Genomic DNA, 20605 nt, shown 5'->3' on the forward strand with positions numbered 1-20605 from the left:
CAGGCACGGTTCTTCAGTAATGTCTTCTCCCTGACTGCTGCCCGGTGGAACAGGCTGGCCTCCGGCGTAGATTACCCGCTGTAGTGGGCTACAGCAAATTCCACTTTAGGAAACACATTTATCGGGGACAAACAATACTAAGGGCTTATGAATGTCTTATCTTCCACACCTCACGTATGGAGTTAGGCTCAGACTGCACAAGGACTTTGAGGAAATGGGGAAGAACAGGCTCGTATTGAAGGCCAAGAAACAGGAGATCCAGGCTCAGCTCCCCAGCAGACTCCGCTACGCCTGCAGTAACCTGCCCTCTTTCACAAGATCCACCCTCCTTCCTTCATTACTCAATTTTGGTTTCTTCTTTTCCTTTTTTCCATATCTTGTTGTAGCGGGCCACTGCAGAAGACACTGCAATGAGCAGACAGGGATTTCAAGCAGAATCATGGCAGAGCATAACCACAGGTTGTAAAAACCTGTACGTTAGCCCGCATGACCCCAGTGTAACCTGAGCACATACCATGGCTGCTTTTAACAATACAACCTGTGTGTACTCTTTGCAAGAGCTCGTTCCTATGGAGATGCATGAGAGTATAACGCTCTCGGCGAGCCTTGGCGTACCACCGAGAACATTCAGCATTGTGCAGAGAAGTACAGCATGTACTTATCAATGGGAAGGGTCTCGTCCGATGCCGCACAGCTGGGGTTCCCAGTGTCAAGAGGGATGCAAGATTGCTGCCACTTTTTCTATCATTTCCATCCTTTACGTAACGCGTGAGCTAACCAGCCGTGAGTGTCCGTGCCTTTCTTACTGTGATCCTGAAAGAACCAGCGCCTCCTCAGTGCGGAACACTTGTGTGGCACTAAGCAAGACTGAGATGTTAACAACTGACATTTTACATCAGAGAGGCAAAAACAGGTCAGAGGCAGGACCCTGAACGAGCCTGACTGGGGTGGCAAGAAAAAAAAATACAGAATAGTTACAGGTTTTTCTATTCCAATCACTTCTCTGTACACTGCTTTCTTTAGCTAGTAAAAAGTGATCGTGTTCTGTAAACTGTTGAAGGAAAGTGTGAGCTTCACCGTTCTGCAGTGGCTTCCACAGAAACAAAGTCCCACAGAGACCAGGGATTACCCCTCCCAGCACATGGAACCTCCCTCTCCCAACAGCAGCTTTTGATCTTCCACCACCACAGTCAATGATTTAAGTGGGGGCCAGCCCAGCAAAGCGCTGTGAGAAATGCTAAGCCTAAAACAGCCCTAGGCAAGAGCTGGCAGGGAAAAAAACCAACTTCTTAAATGCTTGCTGACACACATTACCCACTCCAAATGATATATGCAGCGCATGCTGTAAATTAAGTGGGTTTAGGCACTGTAGCCAGATCTACCGATGGTATGATCACTATGCAGTCGTTCTCGATCGGTATCCACCCTTCTGACTCGTCTTTGCACAGTGCTGGTACACCTTCCAACCTCTTGCAGCCGTGAAAGATCTTCACTACGCAGAGAGGACACTGATTTATGAACAGGCAGGTGGCACCAGCCTGCGAACTCTCCTCCCTGTTAGCAGGGTGGGAATGAAACGGTGACAGGGTGAGGAAGAAGTGTCCCAGTTTTTACATCTTCAATCTTCTAAAACAGAATAAAACCCAGGGAACAAGCTGTGCCAACAGAGACAGAAGGTGTTAGGATGAGGGACACTCAGTAGGGGAAAAACTGACGAAGGCACCAAGCATGGAAGTAATGGAAACTCCTGCCCTCTTCATCTTCCCAGTTGGGCTGGCCCGGAGCATGCTCACCCGTAGCTGGGATGGCTTTAGTGTACTTCATACAGCCCTTTACTTGGTTATCTTTTGCCTGGGAGTTCCTGTAGTTAGCAGCCACAGCTTAAGATCCATTCCCACAACAGCTGTCATTAACCGACACTTTGCTCCTTGCCTTATCCTGGCCCTTCAGACACCTGCAAACCAGCACGGCCACTGCTCCTCCTTCCCACGGCCAGGAATGGTATTTGTAGCTTACTCACTTTCCACAGTTGTACAGGTCACAGCAGAAGCAGGTGTTGGTTTTTATTTTCGGCGTGCAGGGAGCACGGCGCTGTGGGTGACAGATTGCCTGTACAAATCCAGAAAAAAAAAATACATAAAGCACATAAGGACATAATCACCAAACACGGTTCCTGCTGCTATTTGGCCTGCTCTACATGTAGATTTAGCACTGATCTCCAGATCAGCCCCAGGCAGATTTTTCTGCCCTTATCTTGCAGCACAGCTCCGACAAAGTACACAGTTATGCTGGAATACAGACACAGTAGACCAGCGTTTCCTTCCACCGTGGGAGAGTCATAGATAAGCACATGCCGCATAGGAAGGGGGTTGTGCAGCTCTTACAACCAGCCAAGACCTTGCTGGCCTAACGCTCTTCACCAGACAGCAACTTAGAGCAAAGAACTGTCAACAGGATGGTACAAACTGAGAGCAAGATTCCCATAGTGGCGAGTAATTGGCTAAAGTGGTTAATTGTCTGCCTGTGGACAGTAACACCCAAGCTCACATGGACAGTCTTTGGGCTGAAACGAGAACGGACCCCACTGATACCACTGGGTAGTACTTACTTTGCACTTCAAGCAGGCATTTTAATTTGGAATATAGTGGTTATTCAAAACTACTTGGGAACTTGAGGGAATCTCAGAGAGACCCTCAGTGCACAGCAAAGGCGGCCAAAGATGTCCACGCACACAATCAGTATGTGGCAGGAACATTCATCCCCAGTGGGCTTCTCTTTGGAGAAGACAACAGAGAGCAGCGGTGCAGAGGCTGGTATAGGTGGCTTGTATCCACAGAAATTACTGCTGTCTGAACTCTTCACCCACCACCCTGCTCCTGTAACAAATGTGCAGCTGAAGCCCTACAGAAACTGGTGTATCTTGCTATTCCCCATCCCCTCCTCTCCACCTTCTCCTTCAATAATGTGTCAGTACCAAGCATGGAGGAATCTGCTCCCTGAGCGCCCCCGGCACCCCACTCCCTGCCCAGGCCCACCCTCCCACCCTCTCCTCGCTTCGCAGACCTCGGGGACGCTGGCACAGCAGCCTGGCACCAGGTCCCTCCACCCGCGCCACGAAGCTGGCCCCTTCACGGAGACAGCACAGCCGAACCCGCTCTCACCTCCGGCGGGGTCGTGCTCTTGGAGTAGTACTGACATCGCCCTGCGTACAGCGGCCTCAGGTCCTGCCGACAAAAGAGCACCTGGCTTAGCATGGCAGCGAGATCAAAACCAGCCAGATGGTCTGGGGAGAGGGGCCAGGCTGTAGAGACCCCGCTCTCATGTCAGCGCCGCAATACAGTGGCTGCTTTGCAAGACCCCCAGCCCCCCGGTGACGCTCAGCCCTGGCCCTTGGAGGCAGGTCGTTGCTGCAGCTAGCACGGGAGCAGCAGGCTTTGAAGCCGGGCTCATTTGGGTGGGGGCAGCCATTCCTCATCCCCCCAGACACATCCCAGGGCTGCCTCGTATGTTTCCGATGATGCTGAATCATAACAATTTCTCATTAAATTGTCGGAAATTTGTCCTTCTGGGCTCCCGAGTGACTCGTGGGCAGGCTCCGGAGGATGACCAACACCATGCACTAGCGTCTGGCCTGGGGGCAGCCGGGTCCCCAGGGCACACCCTCAGGGAAAGCGGCGCTGGGCGCGTACCCGTGCCAGCGAGCCCTTCCAGCAGCAGCCAGACTTGCTCTCTGGGTGTCTGGGACAAAGCTCGGGGTCGCAGGGCTGCGACATGGGGAACGCTATGTGCTAGAGTGGCGGGGGCACGTCTCCAGCGAGACGGCGGCATTCTTGGACGGTTAGGGGGTGAAGGGAGGCCAACAGCCTGGCTGTTCAACAAGAGGCAGAAACCAGAGCCCTCGGCATCCCAGCTGCTCGTCTCTGGCCGCCTCAGGCATGTAGACGTCCCCCAGGGCCAGCCGGGAGGAGGTGCCAGCTCATGCCATCACCCGACTCATGAGGTCGGCACCGAAAAAATCCCAGCGCAAGTCTGCGGGGCTCAGACCCACACGGCCAGGACTGGGAGTCAAAGGAGCTTCACCTTTTTATCAAAGCTAATGCTTCACATGCCCCTGCGAGGTGGGGTCAGAGAAAGCCAAGATCTGCTGGTTGCGTCCAGACAGACGGAGACCCATCACGCAGCTGAGCGCAGCTGCCCTTTGCTCTGTCAGCAAATCCTGCTGTCCAGCCGTCTGTCGACCATTGCGACGCTCAGGGGCAGGAAAGAGGAGCCAGCTTTACAAGGAGAATAACGAGCCAGCTGACAAGGGGAGCTTCTACTTTGTGGGTACCTCTGACCTTCTGAAACTCCATTCTGATCACAAACAAGCCCCAAATCTGTCTTTTTGATCCCATTTTGCCAAAAATTGTCATCAAACTGCAGAGCTGCCGGACAAAAACCTATTTGCAGTTATAAATTTTAATTTAAAAGCTGAAATGGAATTCTGTTTTTTCATTTTTATAGTAATAACTAAAGTTTTGAATGCCCCACTGTACTAGCAATTGGTCACGACAGCAGTAGCTCGTATTTTTCAAAGTCATCAAATGGAAACTGAGAACCTACTCCAAGTGCTTCCTGTTTATACTGCAGAGCTTTAATGAGCTTCGTATCAAATTGCTTCATTCTACTACAACATCCAGCAGTTCAATCAGCATTAAGAACTAACTCTGCTAACATTTAAAACACAATAGATGTAACTGCTCATATATCATCCCTTGGCAGTAGATGTAATTCACATTACATCTTACAGTTTGGAGACTCAGTAAACACATAAAGCACACACAAAAAAACTGAAAGCCAAGTTTTAAGATCTTAATTCTTGCTGCTAATTTCAAAATATTTTTGAAAAGCTGATACATTTTTCTAAAGTTTGCGATTTAAAACAGCGTTCAGCACATGACACATATTTACGGGGTTTGATGCGGCCCGATACAGGATCACCATCACTTGTTTTCCTAGAGTAAAAGCGTTGCAGGACCTGCGTTTTCTTGGAAGCACTTACTATGTGTCTGGCAGCAAAGACACCGTCTACTATGGCACAGCAGAATGCAGCGATGACGCCAAAGCTGATGAAGACGATCGATGCAACCAGCTGAGGAAGGAAAACACAGCAAAGTATCATCTGCCTCTCCACGACCAAGCGTTTCGAGCCCTCTCCACACGGATACGTAAAACCACAGTCAATGAGGCCTCCAGCAATCAATGACCCAAAGGTTTGCCCAGGCTGCACAGACTGGTCTCATTGAAGGCAAGCAGATGCGCGTCTCGAAGGAGAGCGTCCGCTCCGGCAAGGCGGCTGGAGTGGTGGCGTTGTGCCGGATCGGTTCTCTGGGACTCGATATTGTAATGCGAGTTTTTCTATGACTCCAAAGTGCTAAACTTAGGCTGAGGGTACACCTCCTTTTCTGGCTGCTGCTGTCCTTAACTCTTCCCGGGAGAGGAAGGAGGGGATTTCTTCTCTTCCCATCCCGGAGCGCTGCGGGGAGCTGAACACTTCCCAGGCTGTAAGGACACGGGAGGCTGCCGTGGGCAAACCTCGCCGGTGGGACTATGTGTTCAGAAAACAACGCTTTCATGTGCAAAGCCATGAGACCAGCAGGTGGGTGACCAGCCTACGCCATCGGTGTTGTACACTGTGGGACACTGGACTTGTCTGGACTTCATGGTGCCGAACGCAGAATTTGCGGTGAGTCAGCAGGGAGTAGCGGGGTTCGACCTGAGCAACGTGCTTGTCTCGCAAGACTTGAGCAACATGCTTATCTTGCAACACAAACGTGACGGCTTGTGGTCTAACGCTAAAGCCAACTGAGTGATGCCAAGGTCTTGCAGCCCGATGTGGCTTCAGCAAAGCCAGAAAGACCCCCCCGTACATCTGCACCCAATTCCTCGCCCCGTGCTGAACTGTCGGGCCCCACTGGCCTTACAGCCCTTGCTAAGGGCTTGTCGGCACACGATAATTGACTTAGTCCCACCTCGCCAAGAGTATAAATCTGGCATTTAGAATCCTCCACTTTGACAACAAGAACTCCAACTACCGGATGGGTCAACGAGCCTGGACCTCTCTCATCCCAAGCCTCTTTGGTAAGTTTTGTGCCTCTGACTACATCGGATGTCACGCGGGAAAGTATCGTTAACAAAACCGCTGAACTATTAACTCGACCTCAATTTTTGCAAGTAAGTGTATTTAAGAATGGCAGTTCCGAACTTGTTATATCTGTCACCGTAATAAATAATCTATCTTATCAACTTTGCAAAGCTGTCTTGGTGGAAGTCCTTGAGAGGTCTCTGACAGGCAAACACTGCCTCTGATGTGTGGCTACACACACAGTCCTTTAGACATAAACCGTTGACCAAGTCTGGGAGTAAGACTGGACCTAGCCGCACCCAGGCTCCTCTGAGAAGGAGTTTAGAAAGGAAGGGGTTCCCTGCCGAACCTCGTGACCCAACGGGAGGGCCCCCCCACCCCAGCCACACATCAGATTTGTGCTCCTGACATGGCACAGAGCCTCGCAGCAGCCTGGCTGGGCTCCTCGGTGCTGGGCTGCGGCGAGCACAGCCCATGGGGTCTTCTGCTGGCTTGGGGGACCTGCAAGGAGCTGCTCCCTCCGCCTTCAGCTCAGGGAGGGAAGCCGGACAGGTCTGATCCTCTTCCACTGGCCCCATCCTGCCCGTTCTTAAAATTAGGGTGAACGGATTGAGAAGGTAAACAGCAATACTTCAACCCCAACCCAGGTATGAGAAACAAAGTCTCTACTCCCGCAACACCACTTCAAACACAGCTCTGCCAAAGCTCCAGTGCTCAGCTGGGGGAACCATGCACAACTGCCGACACAACACCTCCTCGCTCCGGAGCAGCAGCTCAGCCGCTACCAGCAGGCTCCAGCCCAGCCCATCACACACAGCGCTCCCAACACCGATCCCAGTCCCCCTTGTCAAAGCACATCGGGGATATCGACAAGGCTGTGGAGGGAGGGCGAGGGCGGCATTCAGACAGAAAGGTTCACAAAGACATAGCTTGGGGAACAGCAGTATTTCCTTTTAAAGGACTGCAGGCTTTAATGGGTTTTTCCCCGGTGGTTTTCCACTCCAGTGATCACAGCCTTCAAGTGTCGGTCGCTGGCAGCTGTTAAAACTGCTTCTCCACAAGTACAAAGGTGGCTCTGGTCATCGAGAGCTTTGAGTAATAGTAAAAATCACTAACAGCACAAATACAAAAATAACGGTTAGCTTGGCCAGCACTGACGGATATCTCGGGTCTCCTGGCACGGGGATGTTTGTTTTAAAGCTCCAGGCTAAGTTTGCTCAAAAACCTTGGTTCCTGCCACTGCACAAGGATCCAGTTCTCCGAAAGACAAGCCAAACCCCTTGACAAACACAAGCCAGAAGTATCCTGTAAGTTTAAAGTATCTCAGGATTTTTAGGTTAATCACACTGTTTTTCCCTAAGCCTCCCTCAGTGAAAACAGACCTTCCCCCAGCAACACTCACGTACAGACCAGGTCAGCTTGAGCAATGAGTACAGATGTACGAGGGCTCACGTGGGTCAGTAGAAATGGTCCCTGTACAATTGCTTACTTCAGTTATCTTCAAAATGAGATAAAATAAAACGGTTTTCTAGATGAGGCAAGTATTCCAGACGTACACTGTCCCACTGCAAATAAAAACCGCAGCAGCAGATGGAGCAGGCTGTGAAGCTAACCCAACGACCGCACAAACAAGCCACTGTCACTAGTAACAAGCTGTTACTGGAATATTAGATGCTGTGCCATGAAGTACTTGCAGATGGCAGCAGGTGACAAATTTTCTAGGATCAGGTCCTCTGCTGGGACCCTGTTTCTGTCAGCTGCAACCACCAGCATTTCCCCCCCAGTCAGACCCACACCACCTCCACATCTGGATCACAGCTGGCACCCACCCATTACAGCGGTCACACTGTTTCACTACCACAACCAGTGAAACCACACACGGGGAGAAAGCACAGCTTCTTACGGTCTCGGTGGAAGAAATGGGGTTTATGGCCCAGGTTATTCTGTAGCAAGTCCCCTCTGTGCTGCGCTTTGTTTCACACGTACATGAAAGAGGATATTCTCCCTAAATAACATGCCCCTTGGAGACAGGAAGTGAGCCAGATGCTAAATATATACAATTAGGGTATTTGTCAGTTGCCCGTTCCAGCCGACAGGAGCTGCTAATATGGTTATTTAAAATAATACAAGGTTAATGATGATACTTTCATAACAGCCCTACTAGGATACAAGGATCTGGTGTTAGAAATGGGTTTGCTCACTTTATTTACACAGTTTCCCCTCTCTCGGCTGGAGAAAGAAAAGCCTGAAAATCAAACACTGAGAATTTACAATAAAGAAAATCAAACAGCAAATAAAAACATATAGATTCATTTTAAAAATCCCATGGTTTTCAACTAATCTCAAGATTTTTGATTTGGGGCTGACAGTGCTGTTACTGTAGCGAGCAGAAGTTCCTCTCAAGAGCCGTGTGATATTAGCGATTGGTCTTCACCCGTCTAACTCCTGCCAACGTCAGCCACACCGAGCAGCATTCGGACAAGAACAGACCAACTGGGTTCGAACAGCGCAGGAACGGTGAAGCAGGAGTGCTCTGGGCTGAGGTCGCCTTTGGGCCACGATCCAGTGACACATGGGCTGTGAAGCTGTTGGTTATTACTTTTCCGTGGCAGGGGTGACTGTCACAAAGCCATGTAAAATGCTGACACCTCACTTGAAAAACTGCTGAGCAGGCAGCTCGGGTGTAAGTCAGAGGTGCCCGTGGCGCTGGCAGGCAGCGCAGGCAGGCAGAGCAGGCAGGCAGAGCCGCTGGGCAGCTGGCCCTCCCCATGGGGACGAAAGCTCTCCCTCACTCTGACAAGTGGGATGTGCAGACACGCGGCATGAAAGCCAAGACGCTCGGGTGGGAGAAACAAGAGACGTCTATTCCCATCGGCAGGCTGAAGTGGAGGGCTACTCCAGGTCAGCTCTCCCCACCAGCCACGCTGGTTTGCTCGACTCCTCGCGCTCCCCAGCCAGCTTACGGGCAGAAACACGTGCAAGAACACGGCAGCAGAAGGTGCTTCCAGCTCTTCCTGCCACCACTGAGGAGCAACTGCATAACAAGCAACACCAAGACTGTCTTTTAGCAATCTAGGATGCTGGGGAAGTTCACAGAAAATTAAAAAAAAAGCATCCTGCACTGCCAAGTGATAGCTACTGCATGTCCTCTCTGTGGTCAGAGCAGAGACACGCCAGATGCCAGCCGAGGCAGCAGTGACGCAATCCCTGCAAAGTTGGGTCATGTGTGCTTTCCAGGACACAAAATGACAGAGAGATGAAAAGAATGAACACAGGCTACCCAGGGCTCTTCAGGATAAACAAACAAGCCAGGTCAGAGCGACGCTGTCACTCACAGGCGCGCCTGTGAAGAACGCAGGACTGGCGCAGCATGGTCGTTGCTCAACCAGACCCTGACGTGCTGCTAACGGATGACAAGCAAGAGGCCTGGAAAACCTGCTAGGACAGAAAGAACAGGACACATTGCTCTTGCAGAGCCAGGGTAAAAACAACAAAAAAAACCCCACTGGGAAACCCACCTTCCCTGCACCCTGTCTGACTGCAGGAAAGGCTGCAGGGACAGCACCATTTCCCTTCGCCCCTGAGCAGCCTCCTACGAGGGCAACACGGGGCAACTGCTGGGGAGGCGGATGGCAGCCGCCGTCCCGGGAGAGGCAAGCGGAGGCCGGAGGCAGCCACGTCCACAGGGTGCTCTGGGAGCCGGACTGTGCCTCCCCACACGCTGCCTGTAGCCAGCCACATGCGGCAAGCAGAGAAAACGGGCTAGGAAAGACTGAGCTCGACATCCTGCCAACACCACATCAACTTCTTTGATCTCTCTCTACCCATGCCTTTTGCTAAAGTCTCCCAAAAGACTTCCCCCCACCCTAAGCCCTGTTACCGACACCTCCAAGCACTACAGCCCCTACCTTCAGGCACAGGCAGGAAGGTGAGGGGTTTGTGGAACAGCGTCTGCAGGACATGTTTAGGGGCCATCAGAGACCCAGCCAAGTCCACACGAGTCTCCTGTGCTGGCCAAAAGGGGTAATCAGGACCAGCTCTGTCCTCACTGCACGGAGTGACCCCCTCCCACCCCAGCACACAGTCAGTTGTGATCTTATCGTACCAGCAGTGCTGGTCTCATCTGGTTTGTGCTGTCTGCACGTTCACTGCCCACCTGCTCTCTTCTGGACGTTGCTCCCATGGAGCAGGACACCAGAGACCTGCCTAGGCAGCAACTGCCCAGCCCCAGCACACAACAGCCTCTGTGCCGCGCGAGGAGGGAACCAGAGCGTGGTGTGGTCCGCACAACTGGTCTAGCCAGCATCTTCCGCGCTTCTTAGGTTCCCAGCTGCTGCTTTACAGCACACAAAGTGTCTCGGTTTTCCTTCCTACCTGAAGAGGTGTTTGGAAACCAGGACCAGCAAAATTCATGTTAATCAGCAACACTGGAGAAGTTGGTTGCTTTTCAATGACACCAGTCTTCATGCTTTCTGTCTTGTCGATACCTTAAGTGATTTACTCTCTAGACCCATCTGAGCAGAGAGGTCTGAGCACTCCCATCCTCAGGAAGAACTTTCTGCTGGGCCCTGTAAAGGCTTCCATCTCCAGTCTCTGGGTTACCAGTTACACCACCTGCCTGATCTTCTTCTCTGTCCTTTGCTTAGAATAGAAAGTGGCCAAAAGCAATTCCTGCAGAGCCCCAAGCCTCTAGGAATTTATTTTAAAATATTTAAAATAAATGTATTATGTTTATGTTATTTACCATATTATGTATCACACACTGTGACAGCTCAACAGAAAAAGCGCTGGGCATGAGTCTGCGAAGCACTGAGCATCCTGAAAACTCCAAACGCTCCATTTCAAGCCCTTGGGAAAAACCCCACTGAGTTGAATGAGACTGTATATAGTCACTTTGTGCTTCCTTGAGCTTTTTTTTTTTTTTTTAATTTAAAAATATCAGGGTTAGCAGCCGTGTTCTCACGGGCTGTCAGAAATCATCTCTAGTTCTCAAAAGGTATGCAACACTACTATGGAAGAGTTAGGAAAATCAGTAACACTCTTTACACATAAAACTTGAGTTACTGTCATTTTTTAAAAAAAGTTTTTATAATGAACTTACCATTTGCCTTTTGTTTTCTATCAAGTTTGATCCAATTATTCCAAGAAACGACCCAAAACCAAGCTGAAAAACAACATATTGTTAGCATTTAGATCAGGACGATATCCAACTTATTTTACATATAGACAGAACATAATTAAATCCAGAAGCAGCAAAAGAACATACTGTGGATGCGTGAGCACTCTTCCTTCAGCAAGGAATCAGTGGAGCCTCTCACTAGCAGGAACTATCAAGTGTATCCCTTACATGACACTGAAAGCGTGTGTAGAAATCAAAAGGATGAGTTCTGAATTCCATCCCCTCTCCAGTGATGCTGAGAAATGGCTGGTGGATGAGGATATGCACTGCTGTCTCGAAACAACCCTGCGAACACTCAGGAGCCTCCAGATGCAAACCTAGCAGGACCACACCACTAGCATCTGCAGGACCAGGCTTTCTCAGCCTCACCACGGGTGTGAGCAATCACCTAAGTTTTCAACTTGGAGAATTTCTTGATGCAAAGTATGAAATAAGGGAGAATTATATTTGGGAAGATTTAGCTGTTTCCTGCTGCCTTCTACTCCTCCCTCATCTCCAGGGGTGAGAATGCACCAACCAGGGTCTTCTATCAGAAGAGCTCATGCCAGCCCAGCCAACAGAATGAGCTACACCAGCAAAAACATCTTTTCTTGCTGCCATGGCTGACAACACTGCTCTTCTTTCAGCTCAGTGAAGTCAGCCAGGAGTGTGATCTCCCACCTCCATTCTCCACGGCCTTAGGCTATTCAGCTACACTAAACAGAAGTTTCTAGGACAGAGCACACCTCAGCCAGGCCAGAAACAGGGACCTCAGCCAGGAACCATGGACTATGGGGGGAGATGCAGAAGTACTTCTGTGTCACACCGAGAAAGGTCTTTGATCGGTGTAGAGCATATCCAACTCCACTTCTACGGGTTGGCAAAAGGAGAAATGCCGGAAAAAGTCCTGCAGTTGGACTGGTCATATTAAGCAGGTACAAATCCAGCCAATAGACTAGGGGGGGAGTGAAGATCTGGGTGAGAATCCCAAATAACTGGCCAACTCCTCAGGAAGCCGAATAAGGCACAAGACAAGCTGCAGTGATTCAAGAATGAACCTGGAATTGGTATTTCAATATCCAGGAATAGAAAACAAAGGTTTAATAAATCCGATACCAACAAGCAGAGGCACGTGCAGAGATTAGCAGGCACAAACGTGATGAAAAGTTGGGCTGAAACCTTGCCCTGCTCTGCTGAAGCCCGGTAATGTTTGGTGCAGTGCCGTGGGCAGCAAGGGCTGCTGGCTCAGATGGCAGGGATTAAAGCAGAGCAGCGACCCGGCTGCTGCTTCCCCGCTGCCTGCCTCACACTCCGACCTCTCAGAGACCGCTGTCCCCACACCGGGGACCAGCTGCCACGGTGGGAAGCACAGCAACGAAGCTGAAGGCTGCTCAACACTGGGGCCAGGTAACAGGAGTTTTACAGCTCAATTCCAAGCCCCGAACCTGGGAGATCCACGCGTTAACAGTGACGTGGATCCACGCACTATTTTCAGTCTTGTGATATTTAGCAGCAAGGAAGTTGTATGGCAACACACACCTAAGGGAAATGCTCAAGAAAAATGTTTTGTGCCCTTTGAGCTTGATCCAACATGTTTAAGAGGAATGTCCATGTGGTGCTTCAGAGCAGCCTCAAACCAAACGGCGAAATACTTAACATAATTTAAGATAATTCCAAAAAGAGGAAATTAAAGCAAGTCTGTACATCCAAGAGGTGAACACCAAATAAATCAGTGCATTCTCATTAATAACTGGGAATTCTGATTGCATTAATGGGAAAAAATACGTGTTCTTCTAAGGATGGGACAAAGAGATCTTAGTAATCTGCATCAATTGCATCACTTATTTGTTGGTGGATTCGATCCCCTGGGATGTCTGTCTGAAAGGAAGACAGGACACAAAATGAACATACTTTTTCCAGAGTAAAGCCCCAGGCCAACACGCCTGACGAGGAACCATTACAGAAAAGCTTTGCCAGTCAAAGTCTAAGGAAAGTTAGTCATTTACGCAGATGCTGGAAGCTGGTGTAACCTGAAGACAATGCATGGATCTCACAGAGCCTCACGTCCATAAGGGTGCTTGCCCTGCGCACCTGATCTGGGCTGCCCAGGCCCAGGTCAGTCATCCAGCCACCAGTAAAGACATTTCCCACAGAGGCACAGCCAGGGTGTTCACAGATGTAGTTGTGAAGGTGTCGGTGGTCATGGAGGAGGGTGAAGGCAGCATGGCTACAGGACACGTCATTGCACCTTCTGCTTCAGCTCCTCCAGTTGTGTCAATGAAGAACTACACTGTTTTGGGGAAAAAAAACCCCAAAACCCAACAAAAATAATCCTACTAATGCATGGAACGTCTCCCATGCCTGGTTCTGTCCTTCCTCAGCAGCAGAGGACTAGGAACATAGTCCTCCACATCAGACAGCCACTTCTCTGCATGTTTCCTCCTTGCACAGGCGGTGTTTGCCCAAGACACACAGGTTAAAGGAGGAAAGAATGGTGCATTATGCATGGCAGCGATGAGACATCTGCTGTCCCATGAGATGACCCAATCCACGGATCTGGTCAACGCACAGAGAAGTCACCTAGCACACGAAGAGACTTAAGGCTCTACCTTTTCCTTACCAGTGCAGGGTACTCGGGGCATGGCTACTGATGGTGCACCAGTAAAGGTGCACAGAATCCTAGTGGAGAGGCACTCAGGCCTAACATCAGTGTGAAGTTCTGGATGACAAGACCTGCAAGGAGCTGCTTCTCTGGGGCTGTGGAAGCCACCTGCTTGGGGACAACTCAACGAGTACTCATGTACCACAGCAAGCCGTTTTTCCACAGCAATGGGAGAAATCACAGCTTTTTATAAAACATCAGCTATTTTAAGCACCTGCTGAAGTATCCAGCAGCACACTGAAATGTTTTCCTATGCAGGGAGGCAGGCGAGGTCATCACATATTTCCACACAGCAGATTAATGAACTGAGAGGTGGAATTTGGTGATAAACACAAACTGTCAGGGTGCCTCCAAATAAAGTAACTCACTGCCCTTCCCAAGTCCAGGAATTCATTAATTCCTTGAGTGGACCAAGTGTTACAAAAGTGTAAGCGATGCTGACATTCCCGGAGCACAAATAGCACAGGAGATGTCAAGGGGACGTGAACAACAGGTTCTACCCATCTGCATCCGTCTGCAGGACCTGCTCTGCAGCACAAGGTTCGACTCGGGCTGACAGAGCGCAGGCTAAGCACGGAGAGTTTGAAGCAGCCTTGTCACCTTTCTCAACACCTTCCTTCTATACTTCTCTTTAAAAAAAAGATGAGGCCAAAATGCAGGAGTTGCTGGGACAAGCGAGAAAACCAATCCTAAACCAGAGGCCCAACAGTCTGTAACAACGTTCCATATTAATGGCTGTATGGGCAGCTTTCTTCAGTCATAGAAGAGCTTGTCCACAAAGAAGTATAAACGTCCCTGCGACCAGCAATGCATGGCAAATAAATCCAACGGCAACAAGAAGTCTCCACCTAACAAACTGGACTGGCTTTCAGCCTCTAAACCTAAATGCACAGCGCCGCACAGCTCTTACACCAGGAGCCCCGAGCTGGGGGCTGCAGTTACGCTTTGCCTGCTGAGACACCACTTTGGCTGCAGCTCAGTCCTTTTTGTGCTTCTTCTCGAGCATGTCTCAGACACGCACAGGAACAGGCCTCAACTTGCTTTCCAGCTGGTGTCAGACCTCTGCTCTTGCCGGGAAGGGCATGATGTACTTGTCCCTTATGCTTCTGCAGGAGGTTATACATCTACTGGTAAAAAGGCTGGGCACCAGCGGTCTTCTCTAAATTAAGCCATTTGAAGCTACAAGATTGTCCTTTCCCGTTTCCATCTGTTGATAACAAGAAAGCAGAAATGGATGCGCTAGCTGCTTTGATGTGCATGCTGCCCTGGCAAGCTGCCACAGCTATTGCTAACGCGCTTCTCCTCACTCAGGGACTCTGGATCGTTCAATGCTTCTGCAAAGGAACTTTACGACCACAAGTTCATGTGAACAGTATTTCAAGACCTGCTCTCTCACTTGTTCTTGGCACCTGTGGTCCTTCTTTGCCTTACTTGTGCCTGGGGTTAAGGTGATGTATGCAGACAAAGAAGTTATAAGGTTGCTTTGACTGACATAAGACCTCTTTATCTGTCGCCCTGTTAGCTCACAAGCAGGTTCTTACCTAAGCTCAGGGGAAGGTGCCACTTGACTGGATGGGATCTTTGCATGGGAATGAGCAGCAGGTGCAAAATAATAATAAAACAAATAAATCAAATGGCAATGAAGTAGCCGAGCACAATATTCAAGATCACCCTTTATAACATTTGCAGCATTACAAGGGACTTTGTAGGCAATAAGTTTTCTAGACCTACCTAGGAGTTCTATACTTACAATAACCCCTGGGTAATAACCTCCAACAGTCACATTTTGGGTTCTTGTTGTAGCAGCTAGGCCCACCGTTAGAATTAATACTGACACAATGAGGAGAGTCACAGTTACGTAGAGGGAATTTCTTTTTCTTCTATTGAACGACCCTAAAAACACACATACACAACAGAATTTGCTGATTCCATCTGGGGACACTCATGGTACTGCAAAGTTCTCCTCCCACCGCCAACCACATCGTGGTGAATTTTATTTCTTCTAACGTGAGAATATTTTTAGCTCTGGCTGTCACTTCTCACCTTCACTAACACGCTGTATCAAGCGTTAGTAGGGCATCTGAATTCACATTTACTCATCACTGCTCTGACGCAGATGCAGAGAAGCCTTAAAAACTGTAACTTTGCAAAGCTCAGTTGGATACACCGGAGCCTCCCAGCCCTTCTGGCCTGGGGCAACTAAGCTAGTGAGAAATATTACCATTAGGCATTTACATATTTTATGATCTGTCTACTTACAGCAAGCTAAATAATCACACTGTATGCCAGTTATTTTGAGGGGGGGAAATCTTGGTGGTAATCATATCATAAGGCATCCACAATTTTCCATGTAAATGAGACATCACCAGTAACAGCCACTTCTCCTCCTCCTGCAGTATCATCCTCTGCTTTCAGCAAGGACCAGGTATTTTTAGATGCTTGAATAATGAGTTTGTGGATTAGTAAAACTCATCTACAGCTGCCTGATTATGTTTTTTTTTTCCTTTTATATATTTATAGATCACCCAAATTAGCTTAAATATAAAATAGTGATTCCATCAGCCAAGAGGAAAGCTGCCTGCGACGTTACGCTCAGCAACACCTTTAGGCGTGTTTGTTCAGTGTGCGCTCTGACATCTTTACATCACTTTGTGGAACAATCCTTTTGATTATATTTCATACATTATGCAGACATAACCCGGCGCCCATGAGAGTGGCTGGCAGGATAACGGGCTGAACAGCCCCCTGCCCGCGCTCCCCATGGGCTTCTGGGGCCACCCTGAATCCCATCCGCGCAGCTCGGGGCTCTCCAAGGCATCCTGGGAGCAGGCAAAGGCATCTCCCACCCCAGAGGCTCCCAAGGGATGTACACGCTGCCAGAGCTTCTCAGGGCTTTTCAGAGCAGGGCAGGGATGTGGCCTGAGAGCAAGGAGCTGCTTCCACCATTGCTGAGCGTATTCCCTAAAGCAAACCACATTGGGAACCCCCTTCTGAGGTGTTCAGAGGCTCTGTACGTGGTGAGATAAATCCCCTGTAGAAAGGCTGGGAGGAAAGGCTCAGCCAAACCAAGCACCACCTCCTTGTCCAAGTTCTCCAGAGAGGAGCATGCCAGGCCTTGCTGGCCGGCTTTCTGTCTTGAAGACGTACAGCCCAGGTGCCCACGGGCCCTTCTTTAGGGTCTGCACGTATTTGCAGCACAGCCAGAGCATTTTCACCCTAACAGCTATACCAGTGCAGCCATACGGACACACGCGGGTACAAATGGCCTCTGGTCTTCCGCAGGGACAGTTGTCCCCAGGGAAAAGCGCAGCAGCTCCCCGCTGCTCCCTCCCACTCACCCCAAGCTGACCCACCAGCCATGCTGCTGGCAGGAGCGGACCCTCTCCATGCCGGTCCATGCTCCGGGCTGGCACAGCTGCCACGGGGCTGGATCGTTTCACCCACACGAACCAGATGAGCTTGCAATCGCAGACAAGTCCTAAGCTTGGGGCTTAAAGGCCCAACACAAGTTGATGAATGGCAAGAGAGGTTTATAAAGAAAAGCAATATCCTTTTTGACTGAGCAGTGTCTCTAGAAGGAAAGCTCTCCACCCACAAACCTTCTGCTCATGTCCCAGAGCACAGCTGGGACTGCACCACTGGGACATCGCTGGGTCTAAGAGCAAGGAGCCTGACAACTAGCTAGTCCTTAGCTGGAATGAATAGCTAGACAGTTACTAATTCCAAACAAAATAAAATTTAATAACTGCTAGAGAACCCGAAGATCCAGGCTGGATCTTTTATCAGCGATCCTTAGTTTTTCATGCCATTTTTCACAGGATGGGGATAAAGGTTCCCACCTGTTTGCTGCAGGTGGCATTTGGGGCTGATATTTTTATTCTCCTAAATCTGCCCAGTAAGTTCATAATATAAAATCTAGACTTATAAAGCATTCAAAATTCATCAAGATATTAGGCTATTCTGTGTGTACTGTCTCCCAAATACTATTGCTCCTGCCATGCTCCAGTTTCAATGTAATCATTTAAATGCAAATGTCACATAAACATCTTAAAATTCCAAAGTACTGGGACCAAAGGTTTAGTTAGCCGGACAAAACTTCAGAAACTGGAGAAAAAATTGCTACTTTTTACACAGGTCAGCTCTGAAAGGAAAGAATGAACCTGTCTTGCTTATGCCCACTGTAGATCACCAAGCTCCCGACTGCTGCTACAATTTGGCTGGCAGATGAGCAGCAGATAAGTAAAACCAGCCGTATGTTCCTCACACAGCTTAAACTCTACGGTTCGGCTGTGCGGCCGTGCAGGTGTTTGTGTGCCGCGCAAAACCACCCTGCAGAGCACGACATTTCTGCACACCGACCAGTATCCCTCCACCGCCATCAGAGATGCTGCAAAAAGTTACCAGGAAAAACAACGGCAGCTGGCACACACCAACATGCCATACAGAAGTGGAACCGAAGCTTTCCAATATACCTTCTAAGAATAAAAACCAACGCAAAACACCAAAAAAACCCCACAAAACCCAAACGCTTTTATTCCGGGTCCTAACAAAACCAACCACAATCCTTTAACTCGATGCTGGAGAGACACGTGAAACTGAAGGGACAATGTGATTACCTCCACTTCAGCTCTGTACTGGGATGCTAATTCCATTTTCTTCTTTCTCTGAAAGCAGGTTTTGTTACAGATATATCGAGAAAGTGGGTTTGCACTTGTGTAAGGATGCCTGCGGCTGCTTCAGCACACAGGGACCCGTACCCCGTGTCTCCACTGACCGCTGCTGGAGGGCTGCCCTAGCCAAATCATCTCGCTCAACATTAATTTTTGCTGAAAGTATTCCCCATTAGATCGCTTTCCTCTTCGCTACTGATCCTGGAAGAGCATTACACACACGAGCGGAGCTACGACCATCTCTGCTTTTAAGAGACAGTAATGGCCTTTTCTCTGCGATTTATCCCAATGACGTACCTCAAAACTTGCAGTCCTTACCTTAACAGGAGTATACATGGTGGTTTGAAACACGGTGCTTAACTCTATGCGGAAGATGCAAAGAAATTAATGCTATCTGTAGTCTGCCTACTTCTGCTCAAATGGCACTCAGAATACAGACAGGCTTGGGAAAGATCATTTTTATGTTAAGCCTCAGAAACATCCTCTTTTATAGCTTCTATGTAAGAGCCCGCCCTAAAAACAAAGTTGTCGCAGTTTTTTCCAGCCCAGTTTCAAAGTTTGCCACAACACCTATGTTAGTACTGCCCCCGATTTACTTTTTTTCCTGATTATCAGAAGGAAACGAGCTGGCACAGAAACAGCACCGACCTCTCCACCTTGGTCTTCGGGGGGGGGGGGGGGGAGGGGGCCAGCAGCGCAGCCCGCGGGAGGCAGCGGTGACCGCTGCCCGAGGAGAGCCGGGGGCAAACGGCACCGAGCCGTGTGTGCGTCCCCCAGCCCCCTCCTCTGTTCCCGCTCTCCGCTGAGCAGCTGCCCGGGTCCGTGCCCGGGTCCGCGCCCGCCGGCAGGGGCTGCAGCTCCCGGGGGCTCCGCTCCTGCGCGGGAGGCTGAGGAGATGGCGGCGGGACGAGGGATGCTCCGACCCCGCCAGCCGGGCGCGGGAGAGCTGCCGGCGGCCCCGCTCCACAGGATGCGGCGCGGGGGGCTCCGCCGCGGCCCTGGGGGGACGGGACGGGACGGGCCAGGCCGACCCCCGCGCCAACCCCGCGCCCGAACAGGCACCCACCGCCCAAAATGGCCGCGCGCCCCCGGCCCCGCCGCGCATCCCCCCCGCCGCGCATCCCCCCCGCCGCGGCACTCACCCACGGAGTCGGGCAGGGCCACGCCGCCCGGACGATGCTGAGTCAGGGCCTGCCGCATGCTGCCGCCCCCCGCTCCGCGCCGCAGCCCGCCGAGCCCCGACGGCGGACCGAGCCCCGGCCCCCGGCTCCGCTGCGCCTGCGCGATGGGGCGGTGGCGAGACCCGGGGGCGGGGCGGGGCCGGGCCTGCGGGCGGGGCTCGGCGCGTGCCGCTTCTCCCCCCGCCCCCCCTGTGTCCCTGAGCCCCGGGGCCGTGCTGGTGGCAGCCACCGCGCCGCCGCCACTGGCACAGACAGAGGATCACAGAGGCATTGGGGTTGGACAGGACCTCTGAGATCACGTCCAGCCATCACCCCAACACCATGACACCTGCTAAACCATGTCCCCAAGGGCCACATCCACACGTTTTGTGAACCCCTCCAGCGATGGGGACGCCACCACCTCCCTGGGCAGCCTGTTCCGGTGCCTGACTGCTCTTTCAGTAAAGAATTGTTCCTAATAACCAACCTAAACCTCCCCTGATGCAACCTGAGGCCATTGCCTCTCATCCTATCACTATTTACTTGGGAGAAGAGACCAACACCCACCTCACTACAACCTCCCTTCAGGTAGCTGTAGAGAGCAATAAGGTCTCCCCTCAGCCTCCTCTTCTCCAGACTAAACAGCCCCAGCTCCCTCAGCTGCTCCTCACAAGACTTGTTCTCCAGACCCCTCAACAGCTTCGTTGCCCTTCTCTGGACATGCTCCAGCCCCTCAATGTCCTTCTTGTAGTGAGGGGCCCAACACTGAACACAGTACTCCAGGTGTGGCCTCACCAGTGCCCAGCACAGGGGCACGATCACCTCCCTGCT

The 20605-nt window shown here is 50.7% G+C and overlaps 1 protein-coding gene across 2 annotated transcripts in view; it reads right to left on the minus strand.

The window, feature by feature from the left end:
• TMEM255A (transmembrane protein 255A) overlaps positions 1-19883 on the minus strand; it is a 29937-nt gene extending 10054 nt beyond the window's left edge. For both annotated transcript variants that reach the window (XM_075435400.1, XM_075435399.1), the window contains exons 1-6: positions 19757-19883; positions 15695-15837; positions 11226-11288; positions 5042-5131; positions 3162-3224; positions 2021-2109 (exon numbers count right to left, since the gene is read on the minus strand). In XM_075435400.1, the coding sequence (XP_075291515.1) occupies positions 2021-2109; positions 3162-3224; positions 5042-5131; positions 11226-11288; positions 15695-15837; positions 19757-19814 (506 nt within the window). In that variant the 5' untranslated portion in view covers positions 19815-19883. The remainder of the gene's footprint in view (positions 1-2020; positions 2110-3161; positions 3225-5041; positions 5132-11225; positions 11289-15694; positions 15838-19756) is intronic.
• Between the last annotated feature and the right edge of the window lie 722 nt (positions 19884-20605).

Source organism: Opisthocomus hoazin, chromosome 14 (genome assembly GCF_030867145.1).
Source record: "Opisthocomus hoazin isolate bOpiHoa1 chromosome 14, bOpiHoa1.hap1, whole genome shotgun sequence".
Classification (NCBI taxonomy): Eukaryota; Metazoa; Chordata; class Aves; order Opisthocomiformes; family Opisthocomidae; genus Opisthocomus; species Opisthocomus hoazin.